This window comes from Falco peregrinus, chromosome 3 (genome assembly GCF_023634155.1).
Source record: "Falco peregrinus isolate bFalPer1 chromosome 3, bFalPer1.pri, whole genome shotgun sequence".
NCBI classification, from domain to species: domain Eukaryota; kingdom Metazoa; phylum Chordata; class Aves; order Falconiformes; family Falconidae; genus Falco; species Falco peregrinus.
Window position 1 is genome coordinate 59965941 of NC_073723.1, and position 27637 is coordinate 59993577.

General features: G+C 41.6%; 1 protein-coding gene across 31 annotated transcripts in view; it reads right to left on the reverse strand.

Moving 5' to 3' along the window:
- EPB41L3 (erythrocyte membrane protein band 4.1 like 3) overlaps positions 1-27637 on the reverse strand; it is a 143182-nt gene that overhangs the window by 16111 nt on the left and 99434 nt on the right. For 17 of the 31 annotated variants that reach the window (XM_055799643.1, XM_055799639.1, XM_027785295.2 and 14 more), the window contains exons 4-14: positions 26275-26379; positions 23912-23954; positions 20309-20384; positions 18650-18868; positions 18257-18344; positions 14411-14563; positions 12293-12390; positions 10770-10945; positions 8405-8625; positions 4189-4755; positions 36-89 (exon numbers count right to left, since the gene is read on the reverse strand). In XM_055799643.1, the coding sequence (XP_055655618.1) occupies positions 36-89; positions 4189-4755; positions 8405-8625; positions 10770-10945; positions 12293-12390; positions 14411-14563; positions 18257-18344; positions 18650-18868; positions 20309-20384; positions 23912-23954; positions 26275-26379 (1800 nt within the window). The remainder of the gene's footprint in view (positions 1-35; positions 90-4188; positions 4756-8404; positions 8626-10769; positions 10946-12292; positions 12391-14410; positions 14564-18256; positions 18345-18649; positions 18869-20308; positions 20385-23911; positions 23955-26274; positions 26380-27637) is intronic. The other 14 variants (XM_055799648.1, XM_055799644.1, XM_055799663.1 and 11 more) reach the window with 4 other exon arrangements.

Consider the following 27637-nt stretch of genomic DNA (forward strand, 5'->3'; position numbering starts at 1 on the left):
CCCTGCCATAACTGGGTGCCGGCGACTGTACAAACCTCGGTGGCAGTGGTCTCACCATCAGCTGCAGTATCCGTCTGCTCACTGTCAGTCTATTTGGTTAGACAAGTAACCGGGTCCCAAGAGGAAGGCAGGAATAAAGAATAAACCCAGCTCATCAGTACACACGGCTCACGTGGGGAACTGTTAAATTCAACATCCCTGTGAACTGCATTAGCATTGCTTTTCAAACCACGCACAAGTCAAAGAAGCAAAATAAAAATGCTATATTAGTAAACAGAACAGACTCAGAGGAAGACTCGAGGCGTACTGTACACAGTATATGGCTTTACTGGAACAAATTTATAAGCCAAACAAGACATTACTGGGAAAGTGTTATTTGAATAGCAGATATTTTTTTTCTTAAGAAAGCCAGGTGGCTTTAAAAGAACTCAGGGAAAAAAAAAGCTAATATTTTCTAAACCAGCTTTTCCTCCCATGTTTTTTTTTAAAGGAAATGATCAGATTTTTTTTTCTAGCCAATATAGATTAATGTGGTGATTAACGTTTTATCTGGAGGGGGAAAAGATAATTAAAAATAAAATAATAAAAAAAAGGCTACTTTAACAGTCACCTGACTTTCAGCCCCTCATTTGTACAGAAGTTGTTCTTGTCTCCATATTTATACACCATGAGGCTGTCTGCATTAACAAGGAGTTCAAATAACCGTACCCCCAGCCCTTCTACTGTCTGTCTGTGGAGTAATGGCAAGGCTCAGATCCCACTCGGTTCCAATAAAGTGCAGCTGATATTGTTAACAATTGTAAAAAGAAAGAAAACTGCCATTAAAAGAATCAAAAATATTTCTCATTCCATTTAAGAATATGGATGAAAGCAGGATAAAAATAAAAATAACTCCCCCCCAAAAAAAACCAAAACAAAACACTTACTAGGTACGAGTGATAAAAATGAAACAAAGCACAGCATTGCACAGTCTAATCTATCCCTGCTTTGCTCGACACCATGAAGAACATTTTAGTGGAGAGCGCAAGTGTTGAGATTTAGTAAACAGAGACTTGAGCATAGATTACTACAGGCTGAGAAGAGAGTTCAAATGACTATTTTTGATATTATGCAAGCTTATGTAAAACTAGTAAGCAAAGGCAGTGCTCCCTACTCCCCCAGATTGGCACATCCAAGTTGTTTTAACATCAGTGAAAGCTCTGGTTTTGATTAGTGATTTTCTGTGGTCCTTCGATAATCTGAAGTAACCCAGGCAGGTAATTTAAAGCTAGGACAATACAACTCATCCTCAGATCACATCAGTATGGAACAAGAAAAAAGCAACCTCCTGGAGGATGGAGTATCAGTCTTAACTTTGAATTTTCTATCTTCTGTCATTTTCTGAAAACTCCAGCGTTGCACAAAACTGCTTTTTTATATTTTTTCATTGCTTTGTTGTCTATTGTTCCTTCCTTTGAATAATTTGTGTTGCTTGTATGACAGGCAGAAGAATAAGCAGGCATTTTGCACTATTCAGTAAGTGCACGACTGCAAGTTGCATGCAACTTTTCAAGAGATAACCACTCACTAGACAGACTTTTATTTTTAAATGAAACTGTAAGGCCAAAATAGTCTATCTAGCTAGTCAGATTGCTTTCACTAAAGTGCTAGAAAATTGTATCTTTATTAGTGAAGGATCTCACATCTTTATAAAATTACAAGCAATTGTAAAGGTATGGATTTCTTTGCATATCTATGCATTTCATTTCTATTATAAAAAAAGAATTAATGAATCTAGGCATTTAAAAGGAATTAAAATATTTGTGTTAAGGCAATGTAACATGTGAGTCTGGCACACAGGGTTCATTTAAGAACTTGAAGCTGGGAACATTAAAGAAAAATCAATAGAAATATTAGCTGCTAAGGTACAAACACAGAAGCTAATGAAATCTAAGGGGAGAGGTTCTGTCTCTGCACGGACTGTCTCCAGCTGCACTGCTGAAGGGAGAACAGAGCTCAACAAGGTATGAGATTGGTTCAGGATGCTGGCTGTAGCCTTCTACATCACTGTGTGCAATCTTTTGTGAACGGGGGAGGGGGAAAGCTTCCTATTTCTTTTACCATAGCAGCAATGAAATCCTAAATAAGGCATAAAATTCACTTTATTGCAACATATGTCTGCTAATAAGCCAATCAACAGCTGTGGAGTTGAAGCCAGCATTACTGAATTACTTGAAATAACGATCTGGGGTTATCGCAGAGCAGGGAATGGTGAATTAAGGCTGCGCAGGACAGGTCTCCTTGGGAGTGGGGAGTATGAAAGTTGGGGCTCAGCTCCAAGGCGGGCTGCAGTGCAGCTGCTGCTGGGGCTTGTGGGCAGGCGAGGGAGTGAGCAGGAAAGGAAGGCAGCGATCTCCTGCAATGCTGCAGCTGCACCTCCTCTAACTTGCAATTATAATTGCTGTGATTTGTTTTGCCAATGTAATGCAGACATGCCCAGATTTAAAACATATTCACTTTCATGCAATATTTTGAACAAGAAATACCCCCTGGATTAGGCACAAGTCTGTGTTATCTGCCAGGAAGCACTGCCAGAGTAATTACCCTCGTAAAAGAGCGACACTAAAAAGCCTATTTTATAAGTTTTTATGCTCAATACTTCCTAACTTTACTAACAAAAAGAAGTGCTCGTTTCCAAAAGCAGAACAGACCAATGTGTTACATAAACACTGCCTCGGTATTGCCTCTGGAGCTGGCACTGTATTAATGCTGTTATTGCTATTAGATTAATCCAAGTGCAGAGCTAATGCAAATTGAGACCTAAATGCTATCTCAAAATGAGGACACAAAATAAAAGAGCAACATTTTGGATGCCTTTTATCAGAAATTGCACAATATTATTTGGTTGTTAGGCACCACAGAGCCAAAAGCATCTAAAGACAATGTTTTTACAAAATAAATTGATGCAATTTTTGACTTTCCATAAAAAGGAAATGAAATCCTGCACCAAGTCTTACAAAACCAACAGCGGCAGATTACACAAATGTTTAGATGAGGAAGCTGGTTTATTGAAGACAACTACTGCAATGGCAGCGACAAGTGGCCAAGATGGCTTTTTACAAACGGCCAACTGGTCTGTGATCATCTATTTTTTTTTACATACAAAGCAAACCCATATTTTTGCATTTGAAGATGAAGGGGGAAAAGGAAAAACAAGAAAAAAATACATTCATTTTATTCTGTCAACCAAGAATAACTAGGCACCAGCAAAGACTCAGATGCCAGTTACTCTGTTACTTAAACAAGCAGGTTCCTTTCCTCCTTCTGGATGTAGTATCAATCCACAGATCCCAGAACCACTGTGGACTCCTACAGCAGTTGGTTTATCTGCCTGTGATAACCCAGGTGGCTTGAGGCATTGGTTTTGGTAATGCTGACTGAAAACTGCAAACAGCAAGACTACCCACATGGCATGCTGCCCCAACAGCTGCGGAACAGCTGTCCCAATCTGACCTCTCACTGATATATTGGATTTAAGCATGGGAAAACAATTTAATCTGCAGCAGAGATGGGATCAAGGCTGAAAATCCAGATCCAGGTTTTGCTGGACCAGAAAGCCTTTTTCTAGGCTGGGGCTACAGCCGATAGCCTCTTGCAAAAAGCTGAGTTCACCTGAATTTTGAAGATGCTGAAGTTGGTGAGGGTGCTCATTATTACCGCTAGCTAGTTATACAAATATAATGTAAATACATACGCGTATATATGCATGTATATTTAATGATGCAGGAAATTGTACTTGATACCCACTATCTAGATAACTATTCTAACCCTAGGATAAAATAATAGGGGGAAGAAAAAGGTCTTGGTGGGTTCAGATATAGTATCAGTGGCAATTTGTTCAGTGCAAGTCACTTTGCATCAGCTGACACAGTTCAAACAAGCCACTTCCACACAGTGTTGTGCCTAACCCTGGGCCCCAAGCTGCACTCCCAACACGAGGAAAAAAAAAAAATAAAGAAGAAGAAAAAAACCACAACCCCCAAACTGAAAAAAAAAACCCCGACCCAAAACCAAAACCACCCCTTCTAACATATCAGCACAGACAGAAATGAGGCTCTGAAAGTAGGACCACTATTGCAGCAATCTAACACTGGTTAGGACTGAAGCACTGAACACGAAAAAGAGTGTGTTCGATGCCGAGGTACACACCTCTTCCTCTGAACTGTCACTCAGGTCATTGGCAAGTGAGGCACTCAAGGAGGCCGCCTTGGGCTCCAGGTAGCAGAGGCACATAGCCAGAGGAAAGGAGAGAGTGAGGGCGTATGGCACTGAGAAAGAGGCAGAGAGCAGAAAGAAAAAAATGAAGAGGAAGCAAGGCACCAGGGAGGGGGAGCGGATGGGAAGGTAGTGCTGCACGCTGGCAGGCAGGAGGTTGGTTTCGGAGAGGTTAGGGAGCGACAGGTAGCCGTCGTCATCCAGGAGGGAAGGAAATGACTCTGGAAGTTGCAAGGAGAAGGAAAACAGCGTTCCCCCTTTGCTGGCTTTTTGCTTATAGCCGAAAGCCACGTCTTGCTCGGTGGAGCAAACTCGCCCCTTTCTGTCAGAGTCTGGCTCCGACTCGCCGTGCTTTGGAGCACTCTCTTTCAGCGCCTCACAACCTAAGGGCTTTGGTCTGGCGCTCTCCTTGCATCTCCTGCGAAGCTTTGCTGAAGATACATGGGGGCCAGGCTGAGAGGACGGTGAGGGGTGGTGGGAGTCAGTGCCAAGCAAAGATGGCTGGTGACGGAGAAAGAGCAGCAAACAAGGCGCAGAAGCAAAAGGACAAAAAGAAAACTGTAATTAGTTAATTTACTTCTGTGATGATAAATAATATATATATAAAATTATAAACAGTATTTTAACACCACAGCTTTCCCCTGAGTTAAATGGTGCATGTTCCTGTGCCGCACACCACAAGTATTAGTGAATCAGGGCTACAGCTTACAAAAGACAACTTCTTGATTCAGCATTTGTCTAGTCATCTGCAGCACATGATTTACATAAAAACCTTCACAGCCATATGTGAGATTCCAGGTGCTGCCAATTTCCACTTACTTTAAGACTGGATTCACACCATAAGGAGCTTTCAAACATGAGGTACATGGAAAGCAACAAAGAAACGAGGGAACGTATTTCCAATACCAACACTGCTTTGTGACAGCACTCCTCCGGTCAGGAGGAGACCCACTGGGGGCCAGATGCTTCCCATCTATGCCTTGGTCGGCCTCAGCAGTAGTAATAAAAACTCCAAGGATCTTAAAACTCTATGTGCCCAAATTCTTCCATTACAATATTTTATTAAAAATATAATACCTAGGTCCTAAACCTAACTACAACACATTCTGGTTTAGGGGGGCATAAATCCACATGTCAGCTGTTACTGATGGAAAAAACTGCACTGGCTCAACACCCACTCCAGCCTGACCAGCTCCTCAGCAGAGCTGCCATCACCGCCCAGGCTGGCCACTGCCAGGCATCCCCACAGCCCTGCCCTCCCCGCTGCCCGCCACGGGCCAGAGCAGCCAGTGCTGGGGGGCTGGCCCCTGCCCACCCATGCACCCCACTGCCCCTCTACGCTGCACCCCACCGCTTCAGCAGCAAGTTGAAAGAAGGGAGCTGAGGGCTTTGGCCAGGCAGGTGCCATGCTCTCTCGCTGGGGATCCCGAGATGGGCTGACCAGAGCGCGGTCCGTGCCCCACACAGACACATCTCCTCATAGTCAGAAGGCGACTCTTTACCCACAGCGAAGACGTAAAAAGGTACCCAGCACCTTTGCTACAAATTTTACCACAGTGCAGAGAACGCTGGCTACCAACAAGCAGGATTTGCTTTGATACACCACTTGTAGGGCATTCAATCAGTCTTTAAGGTCATTCAAGGACAAAAAAACGGTAGGAAGAGAGAGGTGATTCAGCAGGAGGGGTGACTGTCACCTAACAAGCTCCCTGTGGGCATCCATGACTGCTCTTTAGAAGGACAACAACCACCATCACCATCAAAATATCCCAGTACAACAGACCTGCCGCGATGCTGATGGATCTGGGATGTTTTGGCCAAAGTCAACTAGGCACACTTAGCTGAAGTGGCACACTGGCTCCATGCCCAACCCCAAAGCGCCTGAGCTGCTCCATACACCATGCATTTCCCTGAGGAGCTACAAAAGGCAATTCAGCCCCACTGCCACTCCCAGCTCTAAACAGCAAAATGTCTTCAAAGCCAGAACAGCATTTGCCTGTACAAGCTGGTGCCAAATCTGAGCCAACAAGCAGGATCCAAATCTTAGACACAGGCTGCAGCAACGCTAGCTACTAAGCCTAATCTTTACCAGGTATATTAATAGTAGGAATGGGATTTAAGCCCAATATTTACACAAAGGAGCTTCTTCCCTTCCTCCTTCTCTCCTCTAACCAGAACAGTTAAAAAACCAACCTGTCAGTTCAGACAACCTGTATTCCAAAATTCAGCAATCAAAACCAAGCCTAACTTCAAACTGCTTACAAATGTCTTCTTTATGGGCTTAATGCAGTAAGCTCAAGTCAAAATGTAATGCTGATGGACTCACAGGACTTTATGTGAGCTAAATACACAGAACTTCTCTTTATATTGTAAAGGCAAAAAAGCCAAAGTAAATTTATTCTTCGCTAATACAGACTATTCACTGACTGACATCTTCTCAGTGTTACTATTTAGAATAACTTCTGGCACTTAAATACATATGGATAAAACAAAGGAAAAATATCTTTAGTGGAAAAGTTGAAAACCTATCTATAAAAATTAAATAGCCTTAAATAGGAATTTGATTTCAAGTTTGTCCTGTGTTTCTTGAGACCCCATTTTCTGTATGTTGAATGACAAAGCTGTTAGCAAGTCGACTGGACACATGACTGAGATCTCTATATGCTTATAGAACCGAAGCTCCATTAACAGATGGTTTAAACAGAACCCACCTCTTGAGTGGGAGTAAAAATCATTCATTCGTCCAGGTTTAAGTACCATCAAAATATTCTCCTAAAGAGATCTTTGATTATTTCTAGCCATACGTAAGGAACAGATAATCTTCAAAATGCAGCTGATCTTTCCATTGACCTAAATTAACAAACACTTGGAACAAAATTAGTTTCTATTGGATATTTTCTGCATATGCGATTTTCATCAGTTTCTCCATGCAGAAATTAATAGTTTCAGGACCCCAGTTAATTTTTACAGAGATTATTTTTTTTAATGCTACAATTACAGCGCACACTTTCAAAAGAAAATCTTTTCTCATCTGCAATTTTCAGTAATTCAGTTCGTTTCTGATTTTTGGTACCTTAATTGCGACTATTTTTCAGGACTTGATCCTTTAGCTATGTAGCTCTTTCTGGCCTTATACAATAAGGCTAGAAGTTCAGATTCTAACATTTGTACACATGACAGTTTTGTGGGTGTAAAGGTACACATGAAGTTTTTCCTCATAAATGAAGAGGGTAAATCTTACTTGTTTAGCAAGTACATTCCACAGTACATTTTTGAATGTTATCTTAGATCATTTCATATACTTTTTTCTTCTCAATGTAAAAGAAACACAGGACATTTTACACCCTATCTTTTCTGATTCTACCTTAATTCTCTTCACTGTCAATCTCTGCAATTCAGTATCTTCTCTGTCCCCTTGGTGATTTACCCTGTCTTAGTAACTCAGTAGATATAATGTACAGCCATGTGTCTACATGTATGCAGTGGTGGTGAGATTGGAGATGGTGAGGGATGAATAAAATTTAACAACTGAGCAAAGAATCATCAATAAAAACAGTTTTCTTCAATGCAAAACTTCAAACAAGGGAAGCAAATGCTTTTGTAAGCCAGAAAAAAAAGCTTATACTAATATATTAATACCCCAAAGTTAATAGAGAAAATTGCTCATTGCAATACATGCAAGGAAACAGAGCATTATGAGAAGTAAATGAGAAAAATACAATTGTTTAAAGCACAGAGCTACATACAAGAACGCAGTATTTTGTTGCCTTGTCAAAAAAAACCCCAAACATGACGACCATACTAAAGTCAAAATATGACTGATGACCAAAGGAACAAACCATGTGCTGCCAGGCTACTTTTGGGTATTTCCCGAAGAGCTCTTGCATGCCTTGTAAAAACCACTGTGCTAGCTGTTAAACAGATCTCAAAAAACAGTCCGAGGCAGGAACTAACTTTTACAACTGTATGTGAAATGCAAAAGGACTGTAAAACTATTGATTCAAGACATGTATATACACGTACATACAACCGTGTATATTCCAGTTTCCTTTCACAGAACGAGGTTATCTCCTCCCTCCCTCCTGAACAATTCTGCATTTCTCTGAGCACTCTCCAGGCCAGTCAGTTTAATAAACCCTCAAAACTCTACCTTAGTGTCATGGCGCACTGCTGAGACCGGGGTGACTTCCTCTGCTCTTTTCTTTTTGCCCTCTTCATCATCTTTCTCTTCTTCTGCCTTTTTCTCTGGAGTCACAGTGGTTATCAAGTTGGTCTGAGAGATGCCCTTTGTTGTGGCGTACTGGCCAGTACCAACCTCTGCAGCAGACACAGAATCCTTCATGTACATTTCATGGTTTTCATTCACTGATGCTAAAAGCAAATATTTAAAGAGGGAAAGTCTGAAATAGCTTTTGCTGAGAAGCTGCATAAAATTAAAAAGCTGGGTTAGTAAAACATTTCAGATATTGCTGAAAACACAACTACATCGTGTTTCAGGAAACCAGAAGCATGTGCATACATTTAAACAAAATGTGTACTTGAAATAAAGCTTGTAGCTTTTATATGCATAAACATATATTATGCATGTGTATACACACATTACTGTAGCTAATGTGCGCATTACACAGTTGTTAAATGTTAGCAAGCCATTAAAAGTGCTACTGTAGTAAAACATCAGAAAAAAATCAACGTGTTGCCACAGTTATCAGGCAGGAAACATAAGGAGAACCAGCTATGACATCAGCCATGGGGATGGAAGAGATTTTTTTAAAATCTGTCAGAATCTAACAATGCAGATCAAATGCATGGTAAGTAACGTGCTGCATTACAGGAAATGACAATATTGATATAACACAGGCGTAATGTCTGAGAATCAAGAAATGGGGTCTTTGTGTTATCGAGTATTAAAGTCTGCTAGTTAAGCGAGCTCATTATCCTAAAAAATTCTGGGAAGTGATGGCATTCAATTCAGTGGACCAAACCAGAATATTTTAAGACGTAAACATTCCATAATTCAGCAAACTTAAATATATAAAAATTGTTTTCAAATAAATAGCAAATTTCCAGCTAGGACTTAATCAAAACATTAATATAAACCCAGATCCTGCTCTTGACTATTGCGTAACTGATTTCTAAGTCAACAGGGCTATTCAAATTTGTAAAGTTTCCGGCATCTGCAACATGACAGGGCCAGGATCACAGTGTAATCACAATGCAGAATGTTACAGCTACATTTGTGTTACAGTAACAAGATTAGTGAAGAAATCGTAAGCATTGATTAAAAAACCTCTTTTCCCCATTTGCAGTTAGGCAAATTAACATCATAAAACCCTCACAGAGTCTAGCAAATGCTGGGGAAAAGCATTTCAGGTATCTTGTCTCTTGGGAATAAGCTTAGAGGGTGGGTGAAAACAAAGGGAGTGGAGAAAGACATCTTGTTTAGATGTTACAAACAAAATAATGCAGAAGGATATTTTCTGCTTTGAGACACATGCACAGCAATCAGGTCACCAGTTGCTTGGTAACGAGCAAGAAGCACATCAGAATTAGAAGATTCCAAAATAATTAATGACAAGCAGCACCTTTAGGGGGAGAAAAGAAGGCTTGTCACTAGTACTTTTAAATCAAAGCTTCTCCCCCTCCCGACCATCAGCTATACTCATTGCAATTCATTTGTGATATTCTGCAGGAGAATTCACCTTTTTTTCTTCTTTCCTAAACTGCTGCAATTCTGGATTTGACTCAGTCTTTTTTTTTTTTTTTTTTTTTTTTTTTTTTATGAAAATAAACTACAACTACTTTTTACTCAACAGCTGACAAAGGCACCAGCTGATGAAGTAGCTGAGACTCAATCACATACTGGTTTAATGTAAGGGAGCAGCAGAACCTCCATGAGTGATGGAGAAAGAGAAGAGGAGGAAGGACGTACTATTAACCTGCGTATGTTAACTCTCCATCTCACACCTTCAAAAGCAATGTGTGGAAAAAGGCTGATAGTGCTCGTCCAACCAGGATGTGAGGTAATCAGAAGCAAGTGTTATTGCTCAATCAAGGGAAATAATTAATTTATGAATTGTAACTTACACTTAAATGAAAAACCTACATAGGAAAAAAAGCCAAATTAAACCCGAACAGTTACTCATGCAAATCCCGAAAAAGCGTTGGAAGCCTGTCTTGCTTGGGCAGGCAGGTCCAGGCTGGCAGATCCAGATGTCCCATCCTTCCCCAAAGCAGGGAAGTGTTTTGCAGCTGTGAAGCCAGGAGAGAGGCTCCACAAAGTGTGGGCTCCCAAGGACCAACTCCAGGCAAACACTTTTTAAGAACCGCAGCAGTAGATGTAGTGCGGTATATCCCTGCATCCTCCCCTACCCCTGCCGTGAACGTGCAGGTACAGGTACTCACAGCCTCCACCCAGCTGAAGCTCAAGGAGATGAGATGACAGAGGTTTACACCTAATCTAAAGCAGTGACCACCGTGATGGTAACTTTTGACAAAGCCAACTGAGAGGACCTTACCCCCATCTAAGCTGCGAGACATAGTGTAACGTTTACTAGAAGACCGCTCAAAGTAAGGTGCGGGACGGTCTATGAGGGCGCTGGCTCTTCTCGTCTGTGCCTGCGTCCGGCCGCTGTAGCGAAACTTGGAGCCCAGTGTGAGGAACTTCTTTGGAGGTGCTTCTGGCAGCAGGAGCCTACAACACACCAAGCAGTGCACCCATTACTCCCCCTCCTCCAAAAACCAGTCCGCTATTTCTGCAGAGGAGGAAATGCAGCTGCTGGGTATCGCTCTCCATCGTAACCTGTGCCTCACAGATCTGCGGCTAAAAGGGAATCAAAGGATGCCTCTCATACACCATGACAAAACCACTTAGCTAATGCATTTGAAGAGCTGAGTTCTTTCTAATGGGCAAGAATTACTCAGTCTTTTCCTGCTTGAAAATCAGATTTATTATTTTCTAATCATCAAAATTAAACACAAGGCATTCCTTGTATCGGGGACCCTAATTTGGGCTGAAATACACATACCTCTCTCATACTTCAAATTTTACATGGTACTGCTATACTGAGGACAGGGCCAGAACAGATTTCCAGTGAATGCTGTCGGGCAGTATTCATTCACAGGGACGCAGACATTTTTCACGTTAGAGCCTTTCCATCCTCTGTCTTTTGGCTATGGGACTCTGCCGAAGAAGCCATTCTCCTGCTACGGAGTTTATGCTTTAGACATTGATTCTCCATTATAAATCAGAAAACGCTCCAAAAACGCATGCTCAATTTCTTTTTAGATATTTTGCTGTTAAGACTGCATTTCATATAACATGTAGACAGCTTGAATCAATAGCTTTAAGAAAGGACAGAAATTCTTCAGTCCTCCCAAACATCTTGAGAGGGGGTTTTAAGTGTTGGGCACCCTTTCACACCATTGAATGTCTCAATTTTTTGGGTTTCCATTGTTAAATACCTCTTTGCTAACCATCTCAGTATCTACTAATTACAACATTTATTCCACTGTCCCAGACTTTTCTCAGGTCTTCTTTAGATGTCAAAAACATAGCTGCAAAATTCCTCAGTAATACAAAAATTACAGCTATGGACTGGCTATTCTGGGTGACCAAAATATACACCACCGACTACTGTCTGTATTTTCGTATGTAATTAAAAATCTCCTTTTTTCAAAAAAACCTCTTACATTCCCCAGTAACTTTCCCTACAAGTCGTTCTCCCTATACAAGCGTACGTGCAGAAGTGCAGCAGAGTCCCTCATCTCTCTAAATATAGCAGCTGAAAATACCATGGCACAAATAAAGCAAAACCATTAATTAGTACCATATGGTGATTTTAAACATTCAGTACCTATCTGAAATAGCATGAATAATTCGGGTGAAACATTTCAAATTTTGAAAAAGCAATAACCTTCCCTTGTCTGCTCAGATACCTCGTGGTCAAAAAGACGATTTGAAGAAGTTTGTCTCTGCTGACAGAATTGGTCTTTTCTGTTGCATTTTATATCACACCTTTATAAAAAGAAAACCACATACCTGAAAAATGTATGGTGCTCAACACAGACTTTCCATAAGCGCTTTGCAGCACGATGGTTTGGCAGCTTAAACCCAATAGTGCTTTCAAACTGCTCAAACTAGGTAGGAAAAAAGAAAAACTATGTATTTGATGCTGTGCATCTATTTTTAGACAGTGTAAACAGGTTCATCTTCATTTCCTCCATTTATATCATCTCATTGCAAGGGTAAATATATACGCTCATGTATATAACCACATATATACATATTCTACAGACCACTGCCTGGGAAGGAAGCTGTGAGTGGTAATCAATGGCAAGCTCTGAGGATCGTTTTCTGGGGGAAACCCAGATAATGAGCAAGAGGTTTTTGATGGTGGCAGTGATGATTTATGCCCTTTAGGAACAAAGAGATCTGTTGAGACTTGGGAGACTTCTGAGAAAAAACATCATTTACGTGTTTTAAACCTGTTGTTTTAACTTTACCAGTTTAAACAACAGTGGGAAGCCTGATAATAGCCTGGAGGGGAGCAATAGTCCCCAGGGACTGATCTGGTCTCACACAGCCTTAGATTAAGGAGATTTACAGTGAAAGGACTACAGTTAGTAAATCACAGTGGTTTTAGTTAATTTATCTCCTGGGGAGGATGAGGAAAAGACAGGTAATTGGAAAGAGTTGGCTGGGGATACTAAGAGACCTTTCTAGGTTGTGCTGCGGATTTATACATTCCAGATGCAAAAGCTGTGCCAGCTACAACCCCCGTAATGTGTTGATGGCTACATGCAGATAGCCGAGTAGGTGCAATAGTGTTGCTGTGATTGGGCAAAGGTAGGCAGAAGGGCACTTGTAAGGAAGCCTGGATCCCTACAGGGCGCTGACAGAGAGAAACAGGGCAGGAAACAGCAGAACAATAAAGATGACATAAGCAACACATGGGATGGTGAATCACATTACCATCAAATGTGATTCAGAAAGAGACTGCATTGATTATTTTGCATAAGGAACTATGACCACCTGGGCAGAGGATGCTACATACCAAGACCAGCAGAGCTCCACAGGGCTTCAGTGGTGGAGAGCTGGAGTGCGGGCATTGGGAACATCAGCGGCTATTCCTTGTTTGGGTTTTTTTTAAAATCAAACTGAAGACTGGGAAGTTGGTTGCTAAAACTGTGTCTGCTGAGAGGCAGGAGATGTAGGTTTGTAGGACTCAAAAATAAAGGCTCAGGCCCTGCAGCCCAGCAGATTTCCCAGGTCACTTATGAAGTCAGTACTGGAGACACTGGCTCAGGACTCCCAGCTGCCACACTGCACCCAGGGAGAAAAGGCAATCCTCAGCCAGGTCACCACTGTCCTGCTGTACAGCTGCACCCTCTAAAACGGGTACGGGTTTTTCCATCTATCGCAGACTGATTATTGAACCAGCACTTCAAACGGAGACACTCCTTTGCCTGTGATGATCCTGAACTACTCCTGGGATTTTTCCGAAGATTTATCACCTTATTTCTGGGTTAGCACAGGGTCAATCCATGAGGTAGGCATTTGGTATGCAGCCGGCTGAGCCACGAGAGGGCACTCACTGTACGAGATTTTGCATCACCTACTCCAGAGCCAGAACATGAGCTCCTGGGGGAAGTAATGTGCGTAGCTACTGAAAATGCTGCATAGAGGGATGCCTGACTCCGTTTTTATCAGTCTCTGATTCTCTGCTCCGACTCCAAATGTACTAGTCTGATATGCTTATAAAATTTGGTATGGCCTGTCTACTCTTAGTGGGTAAGATGAAGAGAGACTAATTCAATATGCAACATGATGGTGGATAACGAGTGCTCCACGAATAAGCAGTATGTTCTGTAAATTCCCAAGGTATTCTTAATATGAATGAGCTTTTAACATGCAGATGGACGTACTTATTCTTTGTGTTAGTCCATGGATGTAAACAGAGAAACACCAAAGAAGATTTTACCTGTACTTTAAATAAAGTATTTACCTATTCTTTCCTAAGAAAATCAGCACAAATTAAAAAAATATAAATGGAGAGTAATGTTAAAAGGCTTGTAAGACACTCCAAATCAACAAATCAATGAGAACATGGGTTTTTTGAAAAGGTTCATTCACTGAAGAGTGTCAGGATGCCCTTACCTCCCCTGGTCGGATTTTGATGTAGAAGTTGTTCCTCTTGTAGGAAATTTTCAGAACCTTTGGCCAGGCAAATCTATTTATTCTGAGTCTGTCTCTATATATTAAGAGACCACTTGCACAAACTCCTAGCATGATTTCCACTCCTTCAGAATCCTGGAAAAGCAAGCAATACACTTTGTTGAATATTTCTCTCCTTAGACCCTACAGTACTACAGATTCTTGTATACTGTGTCTCTATCTGAGCTACGTCTTTTTAATGCATCAGCTGTAGTGACCTGGTTTCTGAGAGCCACCCTACTCATTGACTGCATTCATGCAAGCAATAGTAAGGTTGGGCAGGGTGAGAGAAACTGAGTGTTGGGAAAGTTTCCTTATATTTTAGAAAGACTCCAAAAGGAGAGGGGAAATTTTAGATGTTATTAAAAGAATGATATTAACCATAGAGCAAAATTTTATTAGCATAATTACAAAAGTGTTATTAGCATAAATACCAGATTGAAATTAAGTAGTTCAGCATATAAATTTACTTCTGGCATCACTGATCTCTGTGACTAAGCCTTGTGAATCACAGAATAGTTTGGGTTGGAAGGGACCTTAAAGGTCACCTAGTTCCAACCCCCCTGCCATGGGCAGGGACACCTTCCACTAGACCAGGTTGCTCCAAGCCCCATCCAGCCTGGCCTTGAACACTTCCAGGGATGGGGCATCCACAGCTTCTCTGCGCAACCTGGTCCAGTGTCTCATCACCCTCACAGTAATCCTTAGACAGATTTTTGTTCTATAGGTTGCTTGTCTTAGCTTTAGTTGGTTTGCTAGTTTCCTTAACGCTGCTGTGCCTATGCTCAGTATTTTTGCTTTGAAATGAACGGTGGGCAGAAAGTTGGACATTTGGACCAGAAAGATTTTTTTTAAAGCGTGCGACTGTGCCTGCGCTGTAACCCATGTTTGACAGGGAAGCTGTAGGTCAGACGCCTTAGCACATCAAAAGATTTGGCCACAATCTTACTAGAATATACCCATAAATATGTATTTTTTAAGTAAGAAGCATACATTTCCCTTTCCTTTAGAAACCTTTGAACAGTCTACAACCAATGTTCACTGTTTGCTATCACCACTAGCCTTTATAATTCTGTTTTTTCATTTAGGTAAGTAGTAACACTGCCAGATGAAAGAAAGATCCACCCTAAAGCACAGAGTTCTTCGTTAATAATTTTAAAATAACTTAAAGTTACAAAAGTCAGACAATATAGGCTATGAAGATGTCACCCTATGATAACCATTAAATGAATTCATTGTTTTCCTCTGGATTTCCCGACCAGCCATCTTTTAGGCACACAGTGCAAATCTGATTACATTTTAGGATGAACACGAAGGCACACATGGTCAGTCATGATGAAAAGGCTATGGCACAGCCTGAAGTAACAAAAACGGTTTTAAAATCAGAGACACAACATAGAATTAGTCCCACAGAATCATTCCAGTGTTAGAAAACACACCAATAGAAGATGTATGTTCCAACAATGGTGATCCTGCTCCTTAAAGGTAAGGTTTTTTTCCAAGCAAATTGTTTTCAGTGGACTTCAGTTTCACACTTCCTAAGCAGAGTCATGTCTAAATACAGTGAATACACTCTAAAAAAGAGTCTCATTGCCAGTAATCCCACTGCCTGGCAGATGCCTGAAATGCATCCGTGCTCAGATACAGCACATAGCTGCAGGTGCAAGGGGCTCCTTCTTACGATACACTTTCTCAAAAACTTGTGAAAATCCTTCTTCCTTCACCTCTACCTTTGCAGCAGATCTAAGTCCATTTGAGGCTTCTGTTAGTTGCTGCTCTCAGAGGCTGCTTTTCAGTGTGATACTACTGGTGTAAAATGAAACCTGAATAAAAGAATTTGGCTTTTTTCAGCAGCGATGTGGTTGCACGGAACAGAAAACTGTTAGCTGTAATGTCCAAGGCATGAGACAGTGAGCTGCATATCCCTGCAGCTCTGCATACGAATGGGGGGCTTTATCAGAGCTGTGACAGCCCAGAAGAAAAATTTGCCTATTTGAACACATTTTTTATTGTAGCCTTGTGTTGGATAATTGAGAACTAGTTTTAACAGCAGCTGGCGAGTCCAGCATCTGTTGAATACCTAAGATACTGGCACAGCCTTAATGAATTGACATTTACATAGAGACATCTGCCACAGCGTGACTTCAAAAAGGCATCCACAGAGACACTTGTCCCCTAGCCTGATACCATCAGATCTCACTGGCAGACCTAATTAAAACTAAACACGCAGACTTCTCATGCAGAGTTTACTCCCACCTTCAGCTCAGTTTCCAAGATTATTGTTGGGTTTCTTAATCCACAGACAGACCCAATTCAGTTACCATTGCAGCTTGTTAAATTAAGAATATCACCTTAGAGTGAGATCAGCTTGTCTATGAACTTCTCTTGCTCCAAGTCTTTCCACATAAAAACCAGAAGACTAAAACCGGATACTAATATTTTTTCAGAAAACAAATAGAATGGCTATCTTAAACCATCCTATCTTAAATTTCACAGCCGTTCTCCAATACACTGAAAAAAACACCTAGGCTGTTAACACTATGCTATGCTAAATTTTAATTAATAAACTAATAAAGCCTGTAATGTATTTAGAACAGGAACTCACTTTGTTGCTGTTTCGTAGATTTCTTCATGTTTGACAAAGGATGTGTTAAAAAAGCTACTGAGTGACATCTGCCAATCTGCTTCTACCCCTATTCCAAATATGCCTCAAGATTTTGTGCCTACCTGCAAGCCATGGGGAAGGCAGCATCATGCCTCCTGGTAGCGGGCTGCCTTTTGAGCCGTACCCAGATTTTTCATTTTCAAGACTGCCTTGAATTCTGTAACACACATGCACAGCTCCTACAAAATGCCCCAGGGAGGTGGCTGCAGGCCCTTTCAAGATCTGAGCTGAAAATTTATTTTGGTTCTTGAAAGGATCTGCTGCAGCACAAAACCAGGCTCATAATATTTTGACCTTCACAGAAAATGCAGCACCCTCCACAGCTCAGGATTCTTTGTTCAGCATTCATATGCCAAGGATGCCTGCTAACCTCAAAGATGTTAAAATCCATTAGCCTTACTTTGAAAAGTGAAGAAAAAAATAATTGTTATTTATTTGGAAAAAATAACAGCTAAAACCAAAAACCAGACAACCAATACAAGACTGGTAGATGCCTCTCCCAAGTCACAATAAGAATGACCATGTTTTTTTCATAACTTAACCTACCCACAATTAGGGAAACTACTTCATCATGGGAGAATGCTTCCAGCAGAAACTGCAGCCCTTCCAGTCAATGGCAACCACCACATTTCAGAAGGGAGACGAGCCGCTGTCTCCCCATTATTATCGATCTGATTAGGCTTCCAGAACAGCTAACAACTGTTTGAAAGTTCTCTGCAGTGTTAGTTCTCTGCTTATCTAGTTAAGATACCATAGCTGGCCTTATTAAATTGCAAAACGTAGCTGAATGAAATGACAACTGATCACTCTCTGGACAGCTTCTAATATCCTTCCTCATTACTCTGTCCATTCAATTCCCATCCATCATTCCCAAAGGATTAGGCTGTTTAATCAACATGAAAGGTTGATGTGCAACATGTTTGAATCTATAGGCCAAGTTACGTCGCAGTTACAAGATATTTTTATGTTTATCCCATGAGTCACCTTCCCTGATGTTGACACATGATTTATCCCACAAAATGCCTGTCTCAAAACAACAGGAAAGAATAAATCAGGGAGTCCATGCAGATTCAAGTACTATGCCACAGGAGAGAGATGACCAGTGGAAGAACTAGAATACATACCTTGGCATGATGGAGATCTACTCCATACATTGATAGCTTTTTGGCATTCTCCAGGAAATGCATCTCAGCCTCTGCAGGTGTCATTCCCCTGAGGAAAAGCAACCAATTCTAACATCAATGTTAAGGAAACAGAATCTGAAATAAACCCAGTAGCTGGAAAGCATTTTCAGCCTGTCAGAACTACAGCCTTAGGTAGCCAGGTACCCACCAGCAAAGCTCTGGTGCAGAGCCCGTTACCTTTCATGCTGCAAAGCTTTTTGCTAACTAAAGACATGGAGAGAAGTCTTGTCCAAAAAATGTTATTAAGTATACCACAGCAGATTTAACATTTCCTGATGCACCAGGACAGTACCCAGCAGCAGGCTACAGCCCACACTGATGCCCTCCACCTACCTGTGGCTCTTGTGCAGCTCGATCACTTTATCCTCCAGCTCTTTAGTGTGATTTGGCGCAAAGCGGAACTCGCTGATGTAGTCACTGCCGTACTCATCGGGGTCGTAGTCGCCAAGCTCCGACTGCACCGTGTAGGAGCCCAGCAGGGCCAGCGTGACGAACGAGCAGGGCAGCCGACCTGACACGATGTCATCTCTCAGCTGCAAGCAGAGGTAGTACCTGCAACGGAGCACCAAGGCAGCTCAGAAAGTGCTCCAGCACCGCTGTCCCCAAAGGAGCCCAAGCACTGGCAAGGGGCCTTGGTTCCTCTACTAATTTGCAGACAACTCTCAAGCCCAAAGTTTTTCATGTGTTAACAAGGACAACTATAATTTTGAAACAAAAAACCCATAAAAAAAACAAACACTTGTCTAACTTATGGGTAGCAATGCCTAATTTATCTTTAAAAAGCAACATGGAGAGCTCTTAATAAAATAGGTCATTACTTTGTTTGGTGACGTAGATGGAGAATTACCTATTAAACTTACCAGGTTTCTATCATAAATCACTAAGATATATAGTTACTTGGTAATTCTTTTCTTTAAGTAGAAAAAAAAAAAATCAAAACCCCCAAATACTGTTCATTAAATGGTAGCTGAACTCCATGCTGTTCAAAAACCCCAAGTTGTCTGTTCAGCAAACTGTTGAGCTTTCGCAAAATTATATTTAAACAGTAAATTCTGGTAAAACCACCATAACAAGCAGTGCAAGGGGTCACCAGATAAAACACAAAAAACCCGAAGAGCACTGCTTGGTGGGTGGTGAAGGCACAGAGTTCCCAGGGGAGATCTGAGGACGACAAGCAGAAAAAAGCAATCCTTTCTTTTGGAAGACCGCTGTTGAAGTGTGAACTCTTGGCATACAGTCTTTCTGCACAGGGGACCTCTGATCTAAGCCAAAGGCTTCATGCTACCTTAAAAGCAACAAGTAGTCTACAAAGCAATGAAGGTAAAAAATACCCACAGGTTGCAAAATGCTGTAACAGGCTAGGGAAAGATTTGCTGATGGCACAGAACTTGTCATGACTCAGAAGTTTTCCTGCTTTATACCAATGAGGAAACTTGGAGGAAACCAAGGTGAGGGTTTGGGCTTTTTTTTGGTTATCGTTGCAGTCCGAGTACAAAACCAGAGAGCAGAGATGCAGATTGCAGAGTTAAGTGACTTGGATAGCAGCGAGCAGCCATTCACTACCACCATACTCCCTGTATTGTGCACATCAATTGCTTACCTTGTCAAATGATATACAAATTTATATGCGTGCCTGTTCTCATTCCACTTCTTTCCTTCCATAGTTATGACTTTACTTACAACAACAGCTTGTTATCACTGGCAAAAATGGGCATGAAGTATCTTTGTGAAAAATAAAATAAACTCTCAGGAACATGTATACTGGAAAAGCTGGGTTTTGGGGTTAAATTATACGAGAGTCTTCTTAGCTCTGAGGATGACACTGTTCACAGTGTCTTTTCTGCCAAAGCATTGCACATTTTCCATAAACTTGTAAGAGAAAGGAAGCCAATGGGAATACAAAGCATTACTTTTGTTGGATAATTAGAGTGTAAGTGCTACTACGATCAGCTTTTAAGCCCCTTCTAGAAAGGTATTTAATGCTTTAAACACCTGGTAATATCTTCAGATAGCTGGGCAGGGTCTGGAGGGTAGAATTTCACATTAAATGCAAACTGCCAAGCACCGCCTGGAAAAGAACACAGATTGACAGAAAGTACACTGTAAGCGCAAACGGAGATGCTCATGCTGTTCGATTACCAGCAGACTTAAAAATACCCCAGCCAAGCAGTTCATAAGGACAGGATATAGTATCTTTTTCCCATACATTGTTCTGAAGATACTACTTCTCCCTCTCACAATCACAATATTACATCAGATTTTACAGCTCTTTTCTTATTTATTAAGATTTCCACTCAAGCAAGGACCCTAAGGGAGCAGTGATTTATTACTAACAGCAAAAAAATGCTGTCCAAAAACAATGTTTACTGAAATTAACCGTCTGAAAAGACAGCCTATACAAGCTTTAAAAACCAATAACCCAGAGGTGCTGGAAACACCACAAGCCAGAGCACAAATGGGATCTGGAGTGGGGTGATGTGCTGAGGTCTGGCCGCCCAAACCAGCTCATAGCATCCTCTCAGTGTGCTGCCTCAGCACATAGCTCCTGTCTCCAGCAGACATAAATTATTGTGCAGACAAAACTGCAAGGACAAACACAGAGAGCATGACTGAAAAACAGTTCGCAACACTGGGGAATTCTTACTTAGTTATCTCAGTAAGTTCAGGTGACCCATGGGATGGATACTGGTTTGCATCACCATGGTTTGTGAATATTATTTTTTTTTTAGTGTTAGCTTTAAATGTTGTAAAGAAAGAATATCAAGACTAAAAAAGAGAAAGAGTTGAACGTAGCATCTAAATATAAAAGCTATTCTGAAAAAAGGACAGGTTATACAAGTGCATGTCTCGAATGCAACTAAAAAGCAGTAACAAAACCCCAAACCACAGTGTTCTTACAAGCAACACAGTGTTTTTTCAGTAACAAGACTTTTCACCAAGGCCTCTGTTGTGGGATATGCCTCTTACACGTACTTCTGCCACATAAATTAAATTATATATATAGAAATGAAAACAAAGCCAAAGTAATAACACTTCTGTTTCCCAAAACACATCAAAGTCTAAGTGCAACTCTAACTAGAAATAAATAGTTGTCTTTTGAAAAGTCCGTATTAGCCAAGTAATGAGGAAGTGCTTGTGAACATTGTGAAAAACAGGACTCTCTCTTACAAATCTGACAGGGTAGGGCCTTCCCATGGTCTTCAGTGCAGGGGTACCTTGTGCCTGAGCACCTCCTAAAATGTATGGGGTTTGAAGGTGTATCTGGTGAGTTCTTGAGTAACATAGCTTATACTCTGGACAGGTCTGCTTACCTGGAAATACTGTATGGTTGTCCTAATTGGGTGTTTGGGAGTATTTATTTAAGGATGACAAGGAAACTTTATCCTGTGCAAAGCCCCATCCACTTTGGTCATGCATGCACCTGCGAAAACAGGCTCAATGTGCGAGAAGACTTCTGATGTTTACCATCAGCTCTCGGCAAGACTTTTGGGCTCCTTGATTTCAGGAACTTTTCCACTCTCTTGGGCCACAAAAGCTCCTGGAAGGAAGATTTGGCTGGCAGCAAGTATGGGGCATAGTCCCTCCAAGGAGTGGACTGGCCCCAAGGTGGGAGTGGAGCTTGTGTGTGACACCTGGCCCCATGACAGAGGGAAGGGGCCATGGCCTGAAAATCATTCCCCTGGCACACATACAATAAATCAAACCTATGATAGAGCCTATCGTATAGCACGTACTGTTAAAATACCAGAGTAAGAGGCCTTCACCCCTCACTTACAGGGGTTTAAGTAAGACCCAACACTGCGCAAGTCAGCGGCTATAACTAAGGGGGTGGGAACCAGGGGACGCACACATGGCGACAGCCTCATTTCTCAACCACTGGGATGAAATCCCTGAAGTCTGCAGTGGGACCACAGATACCTGATTGTTGTACAGCTCAACCAGCATTTAGCAGTGTTGTAAACACACACACACACATATTTTTGGAAAGTAGGGTAACAGCCCTACTCTTCCATCATTGTCCTGTTCCAGACTTCTGGGGGAATTGTACACAGCAAGCAAATTATTGCTGCCATCGTCCGCACGTACAATTCTCTCTTGCATCAAGTCCAGGATGAGCAACTTCTGGCCTGGCTGGTCTCTCACTGTCACAACCCCTCGTTGTCTATCTCATGGCTCAGGCATATGTTAAATGCATTTCAAATCGGTGTGGAGCTGAGCTGCTTTACTTGCATTGACCGTCAGTGCAACCTGACCCATGGAGGTCTGTCCTCCAGATCCACCTTCTCCAGAGATTAAAAACCCACAGATTTTCATTACTTCTTACTGCAGATCACTTACTTTGAATGAAAATAATACAAGTGGGAAGGTGTGGTTGCTCATAGTAAGTGGAGAAGTTTTCGAGCCAGTGTAAATTAACCCTTTGAATCTTGGAGATTCTTTCCCTGGGCCTGACCCAACAAATGCAAACTACCAGATGTACTCACTTGTGAAAGCAGAAGTGCTAGAAGACATCATTTAACAAAATGTGAAAAGAAAAAAAAATACTGAGGCTTTCCTGCCCAAAGAAGTAACAGACACAAATATTTCATCAATTTTTAAAAGTGAGGGGGGTAAAAAAAGGTAGGTCAAGTTTTGAGCCTGGCAGTCTTAACAAGGTTTTCTTTCAAGAGGTTTTTGAATTTCTAATGTAGCTGATGGCTAAATTTAACAACCAAGCTTTTTAAATTATTCACGTGAAGCAGAAAATTGGTTCTCTGTGAACTGAATGGTCATTTTAGGAGCAAAGTTCAAGCTTTTGAAATGCAGGAAGGTAGGATTTTTTAGACAGAATGCTATCTTTGCATCAGTGAAGTATTTGGGGGGGGGGGGGGGGGGCGGGGCACGAGCAGCATTCCTGGATAGGATATAAATATCAGTAACACGAAATAATTCACATGCATAGCCTAGTCCCTAAGGTTACATTGCTTCATGTAAAACCAAGTTTCTGCATCTCTGCAAATGTCAAGTTGCTTTCAGCAACGCAAGCTCACGTGTTACAAGACTCAGTAACTGCACGCACTCATTATGGGGTAAAATACGGAAAAGATACAGGTAATTCCTTTGCCAGAGACTCAGGACAGGATGCAGAAGAAGACTGTGACATAGGCTTTGTTGCCTCAGGGGGAGCATGCTTTCCTGGGGGAAAGCATCGAGAAGGGGGCTGTGGCCGCATCCCACCTGTCCCTTCGATGTGTGGGCAGTAGGGCTGGGGCAAGGGGGCTGCTAAGCCCCTGGTGCTGGGGGCACCCCGGTGGGACCGGACCAGTCCTTTGACCCAAGAGCAGTGAGTAATCCCAGCTGTTTAGCAACAAGCTCAGACGATCAGAGGGTCTGGGCAGTGACAGGCGCCTGGTGCCTGTGACACCCCGCCTGCATGCCAGGGAGCCTCCTCTGCCTCTCGCTCCCCTGCCTGGCATCACACGGGTCCGATGCCTTCACTGACACTGACAGCACCTTAGAGAAGGAGACTTTTCTGTGCAGATTTTTTGGGTCCAGATACACCAGAATGAAAGTTTTCCAGATCCCCTGAAATGAACACGCAAATGATAAACTTACTTCGGATCTGCTTCTTGACTTCCTTGGCAGGGTCCAACCAATTCTGCAATGAAAATGTTTCCTTTTTTCAATTTCAATTAGAAAACACAACAAACATCATTTTTAAAACAGCGCAATGAGTCAAAGCTAGAACACACAAAGGTCTGCCACCCCTTTCTCCCTGGAGCAACGGTGGGCAGGGGTAACACTGTCTCCAGATGCGGCCCTGGGTAGAAGCAGGATATTTTATTAACCTTCCCAGGCATTAAGGGGCTGAATAGTTTGAAATAAAAATAATAATAAAAAAATATAAATTAGTAAAATAAATCCACAGAAATCTTTTTCCAGAGTATCTTCCAGGAAAACAAAATTTCTACAAGCTTGTTAAAAAAGTCTTATTTTTGTTTGTTTGCTTGGCTGTTACTTTGCTCTAACCCTGGAAGGGCTGCAAAGCCTTGCTAAAGGGTAAGCAAGTGCGGCATATGGCACCATCCCATTTGCAACCTGGCATGGGAACGTGGAACTCCCTGGGAGCAGAGGGAGCTTGAGGGGAAAGCAAAGGCAGAACCACAGCACTGGAGCTGCCCCCATCCATGCCATGCAGAGCCCAGGGACTATGAAAACAAAACCCCAGCTGAGGAGGTGGGGAATTATCACAGCAATGTGTTACTATTCCACAGAAGTTCTGGAGCAGATGAAATTCCTCTGGAAGAGATGCACAGCAGCTTGGGGATTCGTAGTGCTGCCGCTACCGTGCCCCCTAACAGAATCAAATTAGTATTTACAATGTGTCACACAGCCCAGAACAAAAAGCAGCTTCCCCTAGGAAAGTTCCACTTTCTCCAAAGAAAGATAAACAAACCTATCAGAGGGAAAAAACGCAAACAGCAAAGAAATAACAAACAAGCAGAACAAACAATCCCCCCTCAACAAAAACAATCGGCTTTCAGCTGTCCAAACCCAGTCTGTGGTGCAGAACATGAGCCTAAAGAGCTCCAGCTATTGAGCACAAAAGCACGCTATGCACCAAGAAATGAAAGATGCATCAGGATTTCTATTTTCAAAGATGACATGTGATGTGGGCACATATATTGTCTTGCTGGAAGTTAACTGGCCGAGGATTGAGGTGAATTGCTACGTACTCTGATATTAAAAACATGCATGTTATTGATCAATAAATGTGGTGGCAGGCAGCTATTCTTTTAGCTGTTTAGCTCTGTAAAGTAACTGCTGATCTATAAAAGTTTAGTGCTTCTAAACCACCTGTTACTAATGAATACATTCTTCTCTTTCCAGCACAGGAAAGCACATCTGTCTGGAAATGCACTTAAACATCTGCCTAACTTTTACCACAACTCCAAATTAAGCATACGCTGAAGTATTATCTTGCACTGCCATCAAACAAGTGTCTGTTTAAATGATTTTCTGAATCAGAAGCAAAATCCTCATATTTAGAAGTCTGTGAAGAAATGGGAAAAAGAGAGACAAAATGACTGATTTCTTCTGCATCATATATATGACTGAAACAAAGGGAAGCCTAGAGAATACAACTGTTATTCTCACAAGACATAAACAGCTAAAGAAGTAGTAATAGCTCCAAGCTCCATCAAGGAAGACCTTTCAGGTCATGCAAGGAACAAAAAACCTTCACCTGGTGAGCTCTGCTGGGCTACTCCATATATCGCTAAGAAGTTTTGTTAATGGTTTCTTTCAAAATACCTATCTTAAAATCACACAACCTATTTTAAATTATCCCTTGATACTCTCTCTTTCATCATAATGTGTCCAAACCAATACATCTATCTCACCTGCACATTAGATCATCACAGACACTGTTAATACACAGCTTATTTAACACTGCGGTTGAGATGCAGACAAGCAGAATGTGATTCACTGTTGCTACCAACTGCTCCTGAAGATTAATGTCTTTAGCCAAATCAACAATAATGCTAAGATAAAGCAAGTCAAGACTTAAAGCCTTACTTTTATCTTAGCAGTTAGCAGAAGCAGTCAATCAACCCCTGCCTATCTGTAGTTCAACCACCATATTATTAAGACGTATTTTAGTAGTGTATGTTTAGTAGTCTATCTATGAATGTAAATCTGACTTTCATCTATGGCAGTAATGAAATAAATCATAGTAGAAAAAAACCTAGCTATATGATTAACTTCTTTCATGTCATAAATAGCCAGCACAGAGGGAAGCCAGGGAAACACAGACGATGCTCTCAAGAAGTAGAGTTACAAAAAAACAATAGCTCAAGCTATGTCTGTGAAACTTGGAAGATAAAAACCACCTCTGGACTATCAGTCATTGTCTGGGGGGTGTCTTGGGGAGCTCTGATGTTCACATGCCAAAGGCCAGCCGCAGTTTTGTGGGTTACCTTTTGGTTTTCTGTGTCTCTGTATGTCAGCCCAAAGTAGTCTTTTTCCAAAAGGTTCAGATGCTCACACACTTTGTCAAATAGCACTTGACCTCTGGAACGTTTCTGTGGGAAATTAACAGGAAAAAAATAAATCATGTTTGCATAATAAAGTAATATACGCATTAAAATGACACCTTTTCTGTTTAATTCTCAAATCGACAACCCTAAAATTATTTCATTCAACTCATCCATCTTTCAAATCTATTGGCCTGGAGCTTAGTAATAATCTGCTGAATGGGGCAAATCTGCTTTTCATGAAAGTTCAGGTCTGCTTGTGGAGTTAAAAATAAGTCAATACGTGTCATGTTGCAAGTTTCAGCGAGCAGATCTCTTCTGTCTTTTAGAAATTCCAACTTCAAACGCATGCCAAGGTCCCATCTCAGCAAACCGGAGCATTCTTTGCATGTAACAGTGGCAACAATCAACAGTATGAAATACTCCGTCATGGACTATTAGAGCTGTGACTAGCGGGTAATCCACTGGAGGAAAAAACAAACGTGGAGATATTTCTTGCTTCAGTTGCAATGTGGACTGATTCCAGGATCAGGTTTTTTGTCTAATATACAGGGAAATGCAATAACACCATCTACTGAAATCACTGAAAGAGCCCAGCATCTCATTGGGAATGCAGCTGGGTAAAAAAGCAGCTTTCCAGTGTCCCACTAACCTCCTTCACTGTTATCATGTTAGATGAGAAGATCTCTCACTGTCAACAGCCAAAGCCCTTAGCTGAAGCTTCGTAGTATCTCTCGTATCGGACAGTAAAAATTCAGGTCATCCTAGTTCCCAGTGTTGTACGCGATGTTGAGAAAAAAATGTCCAAAAAACCAAATGCAGACAGAAACACCCCCTTTATAAGCTATGCATCCCAACTTTGATGTGCATTAATTATGGTAAACAATTCAAAATTATTCAGGCCACTGTTTCATCACTGCCTGCTTCCTTAAGTGCAACTCAGCTAAAGGAAAAAAAATCTCCCCACCTCGTTTCAAACACATGCATACATAAATATTTTAGTTGATGTCAGCAGCCCCATTTTCTTTAATTGTAGCATAGATATGACTTGAAGCAGACTGCAAATACACTACTGTCTTCAAGTGCAATGCAGGAGGCTGACACAAAAGAGGAGAGAATGTTGCCTCCAAATTTCCGCGCCTCTGCTGACAGAGCTACGCCCGGACCATGTTGTCAGTCCAGCAGCCTTGGCCAGGGGGGTGGATGTTTCACAATCCAAGCTGACACAGCTATGCCAACAAACCCGTGGAGCCCAACACTGGCCTCAAACTATTTTAGAAGTGGTAAGCAAGCCAATAAAAAAAAA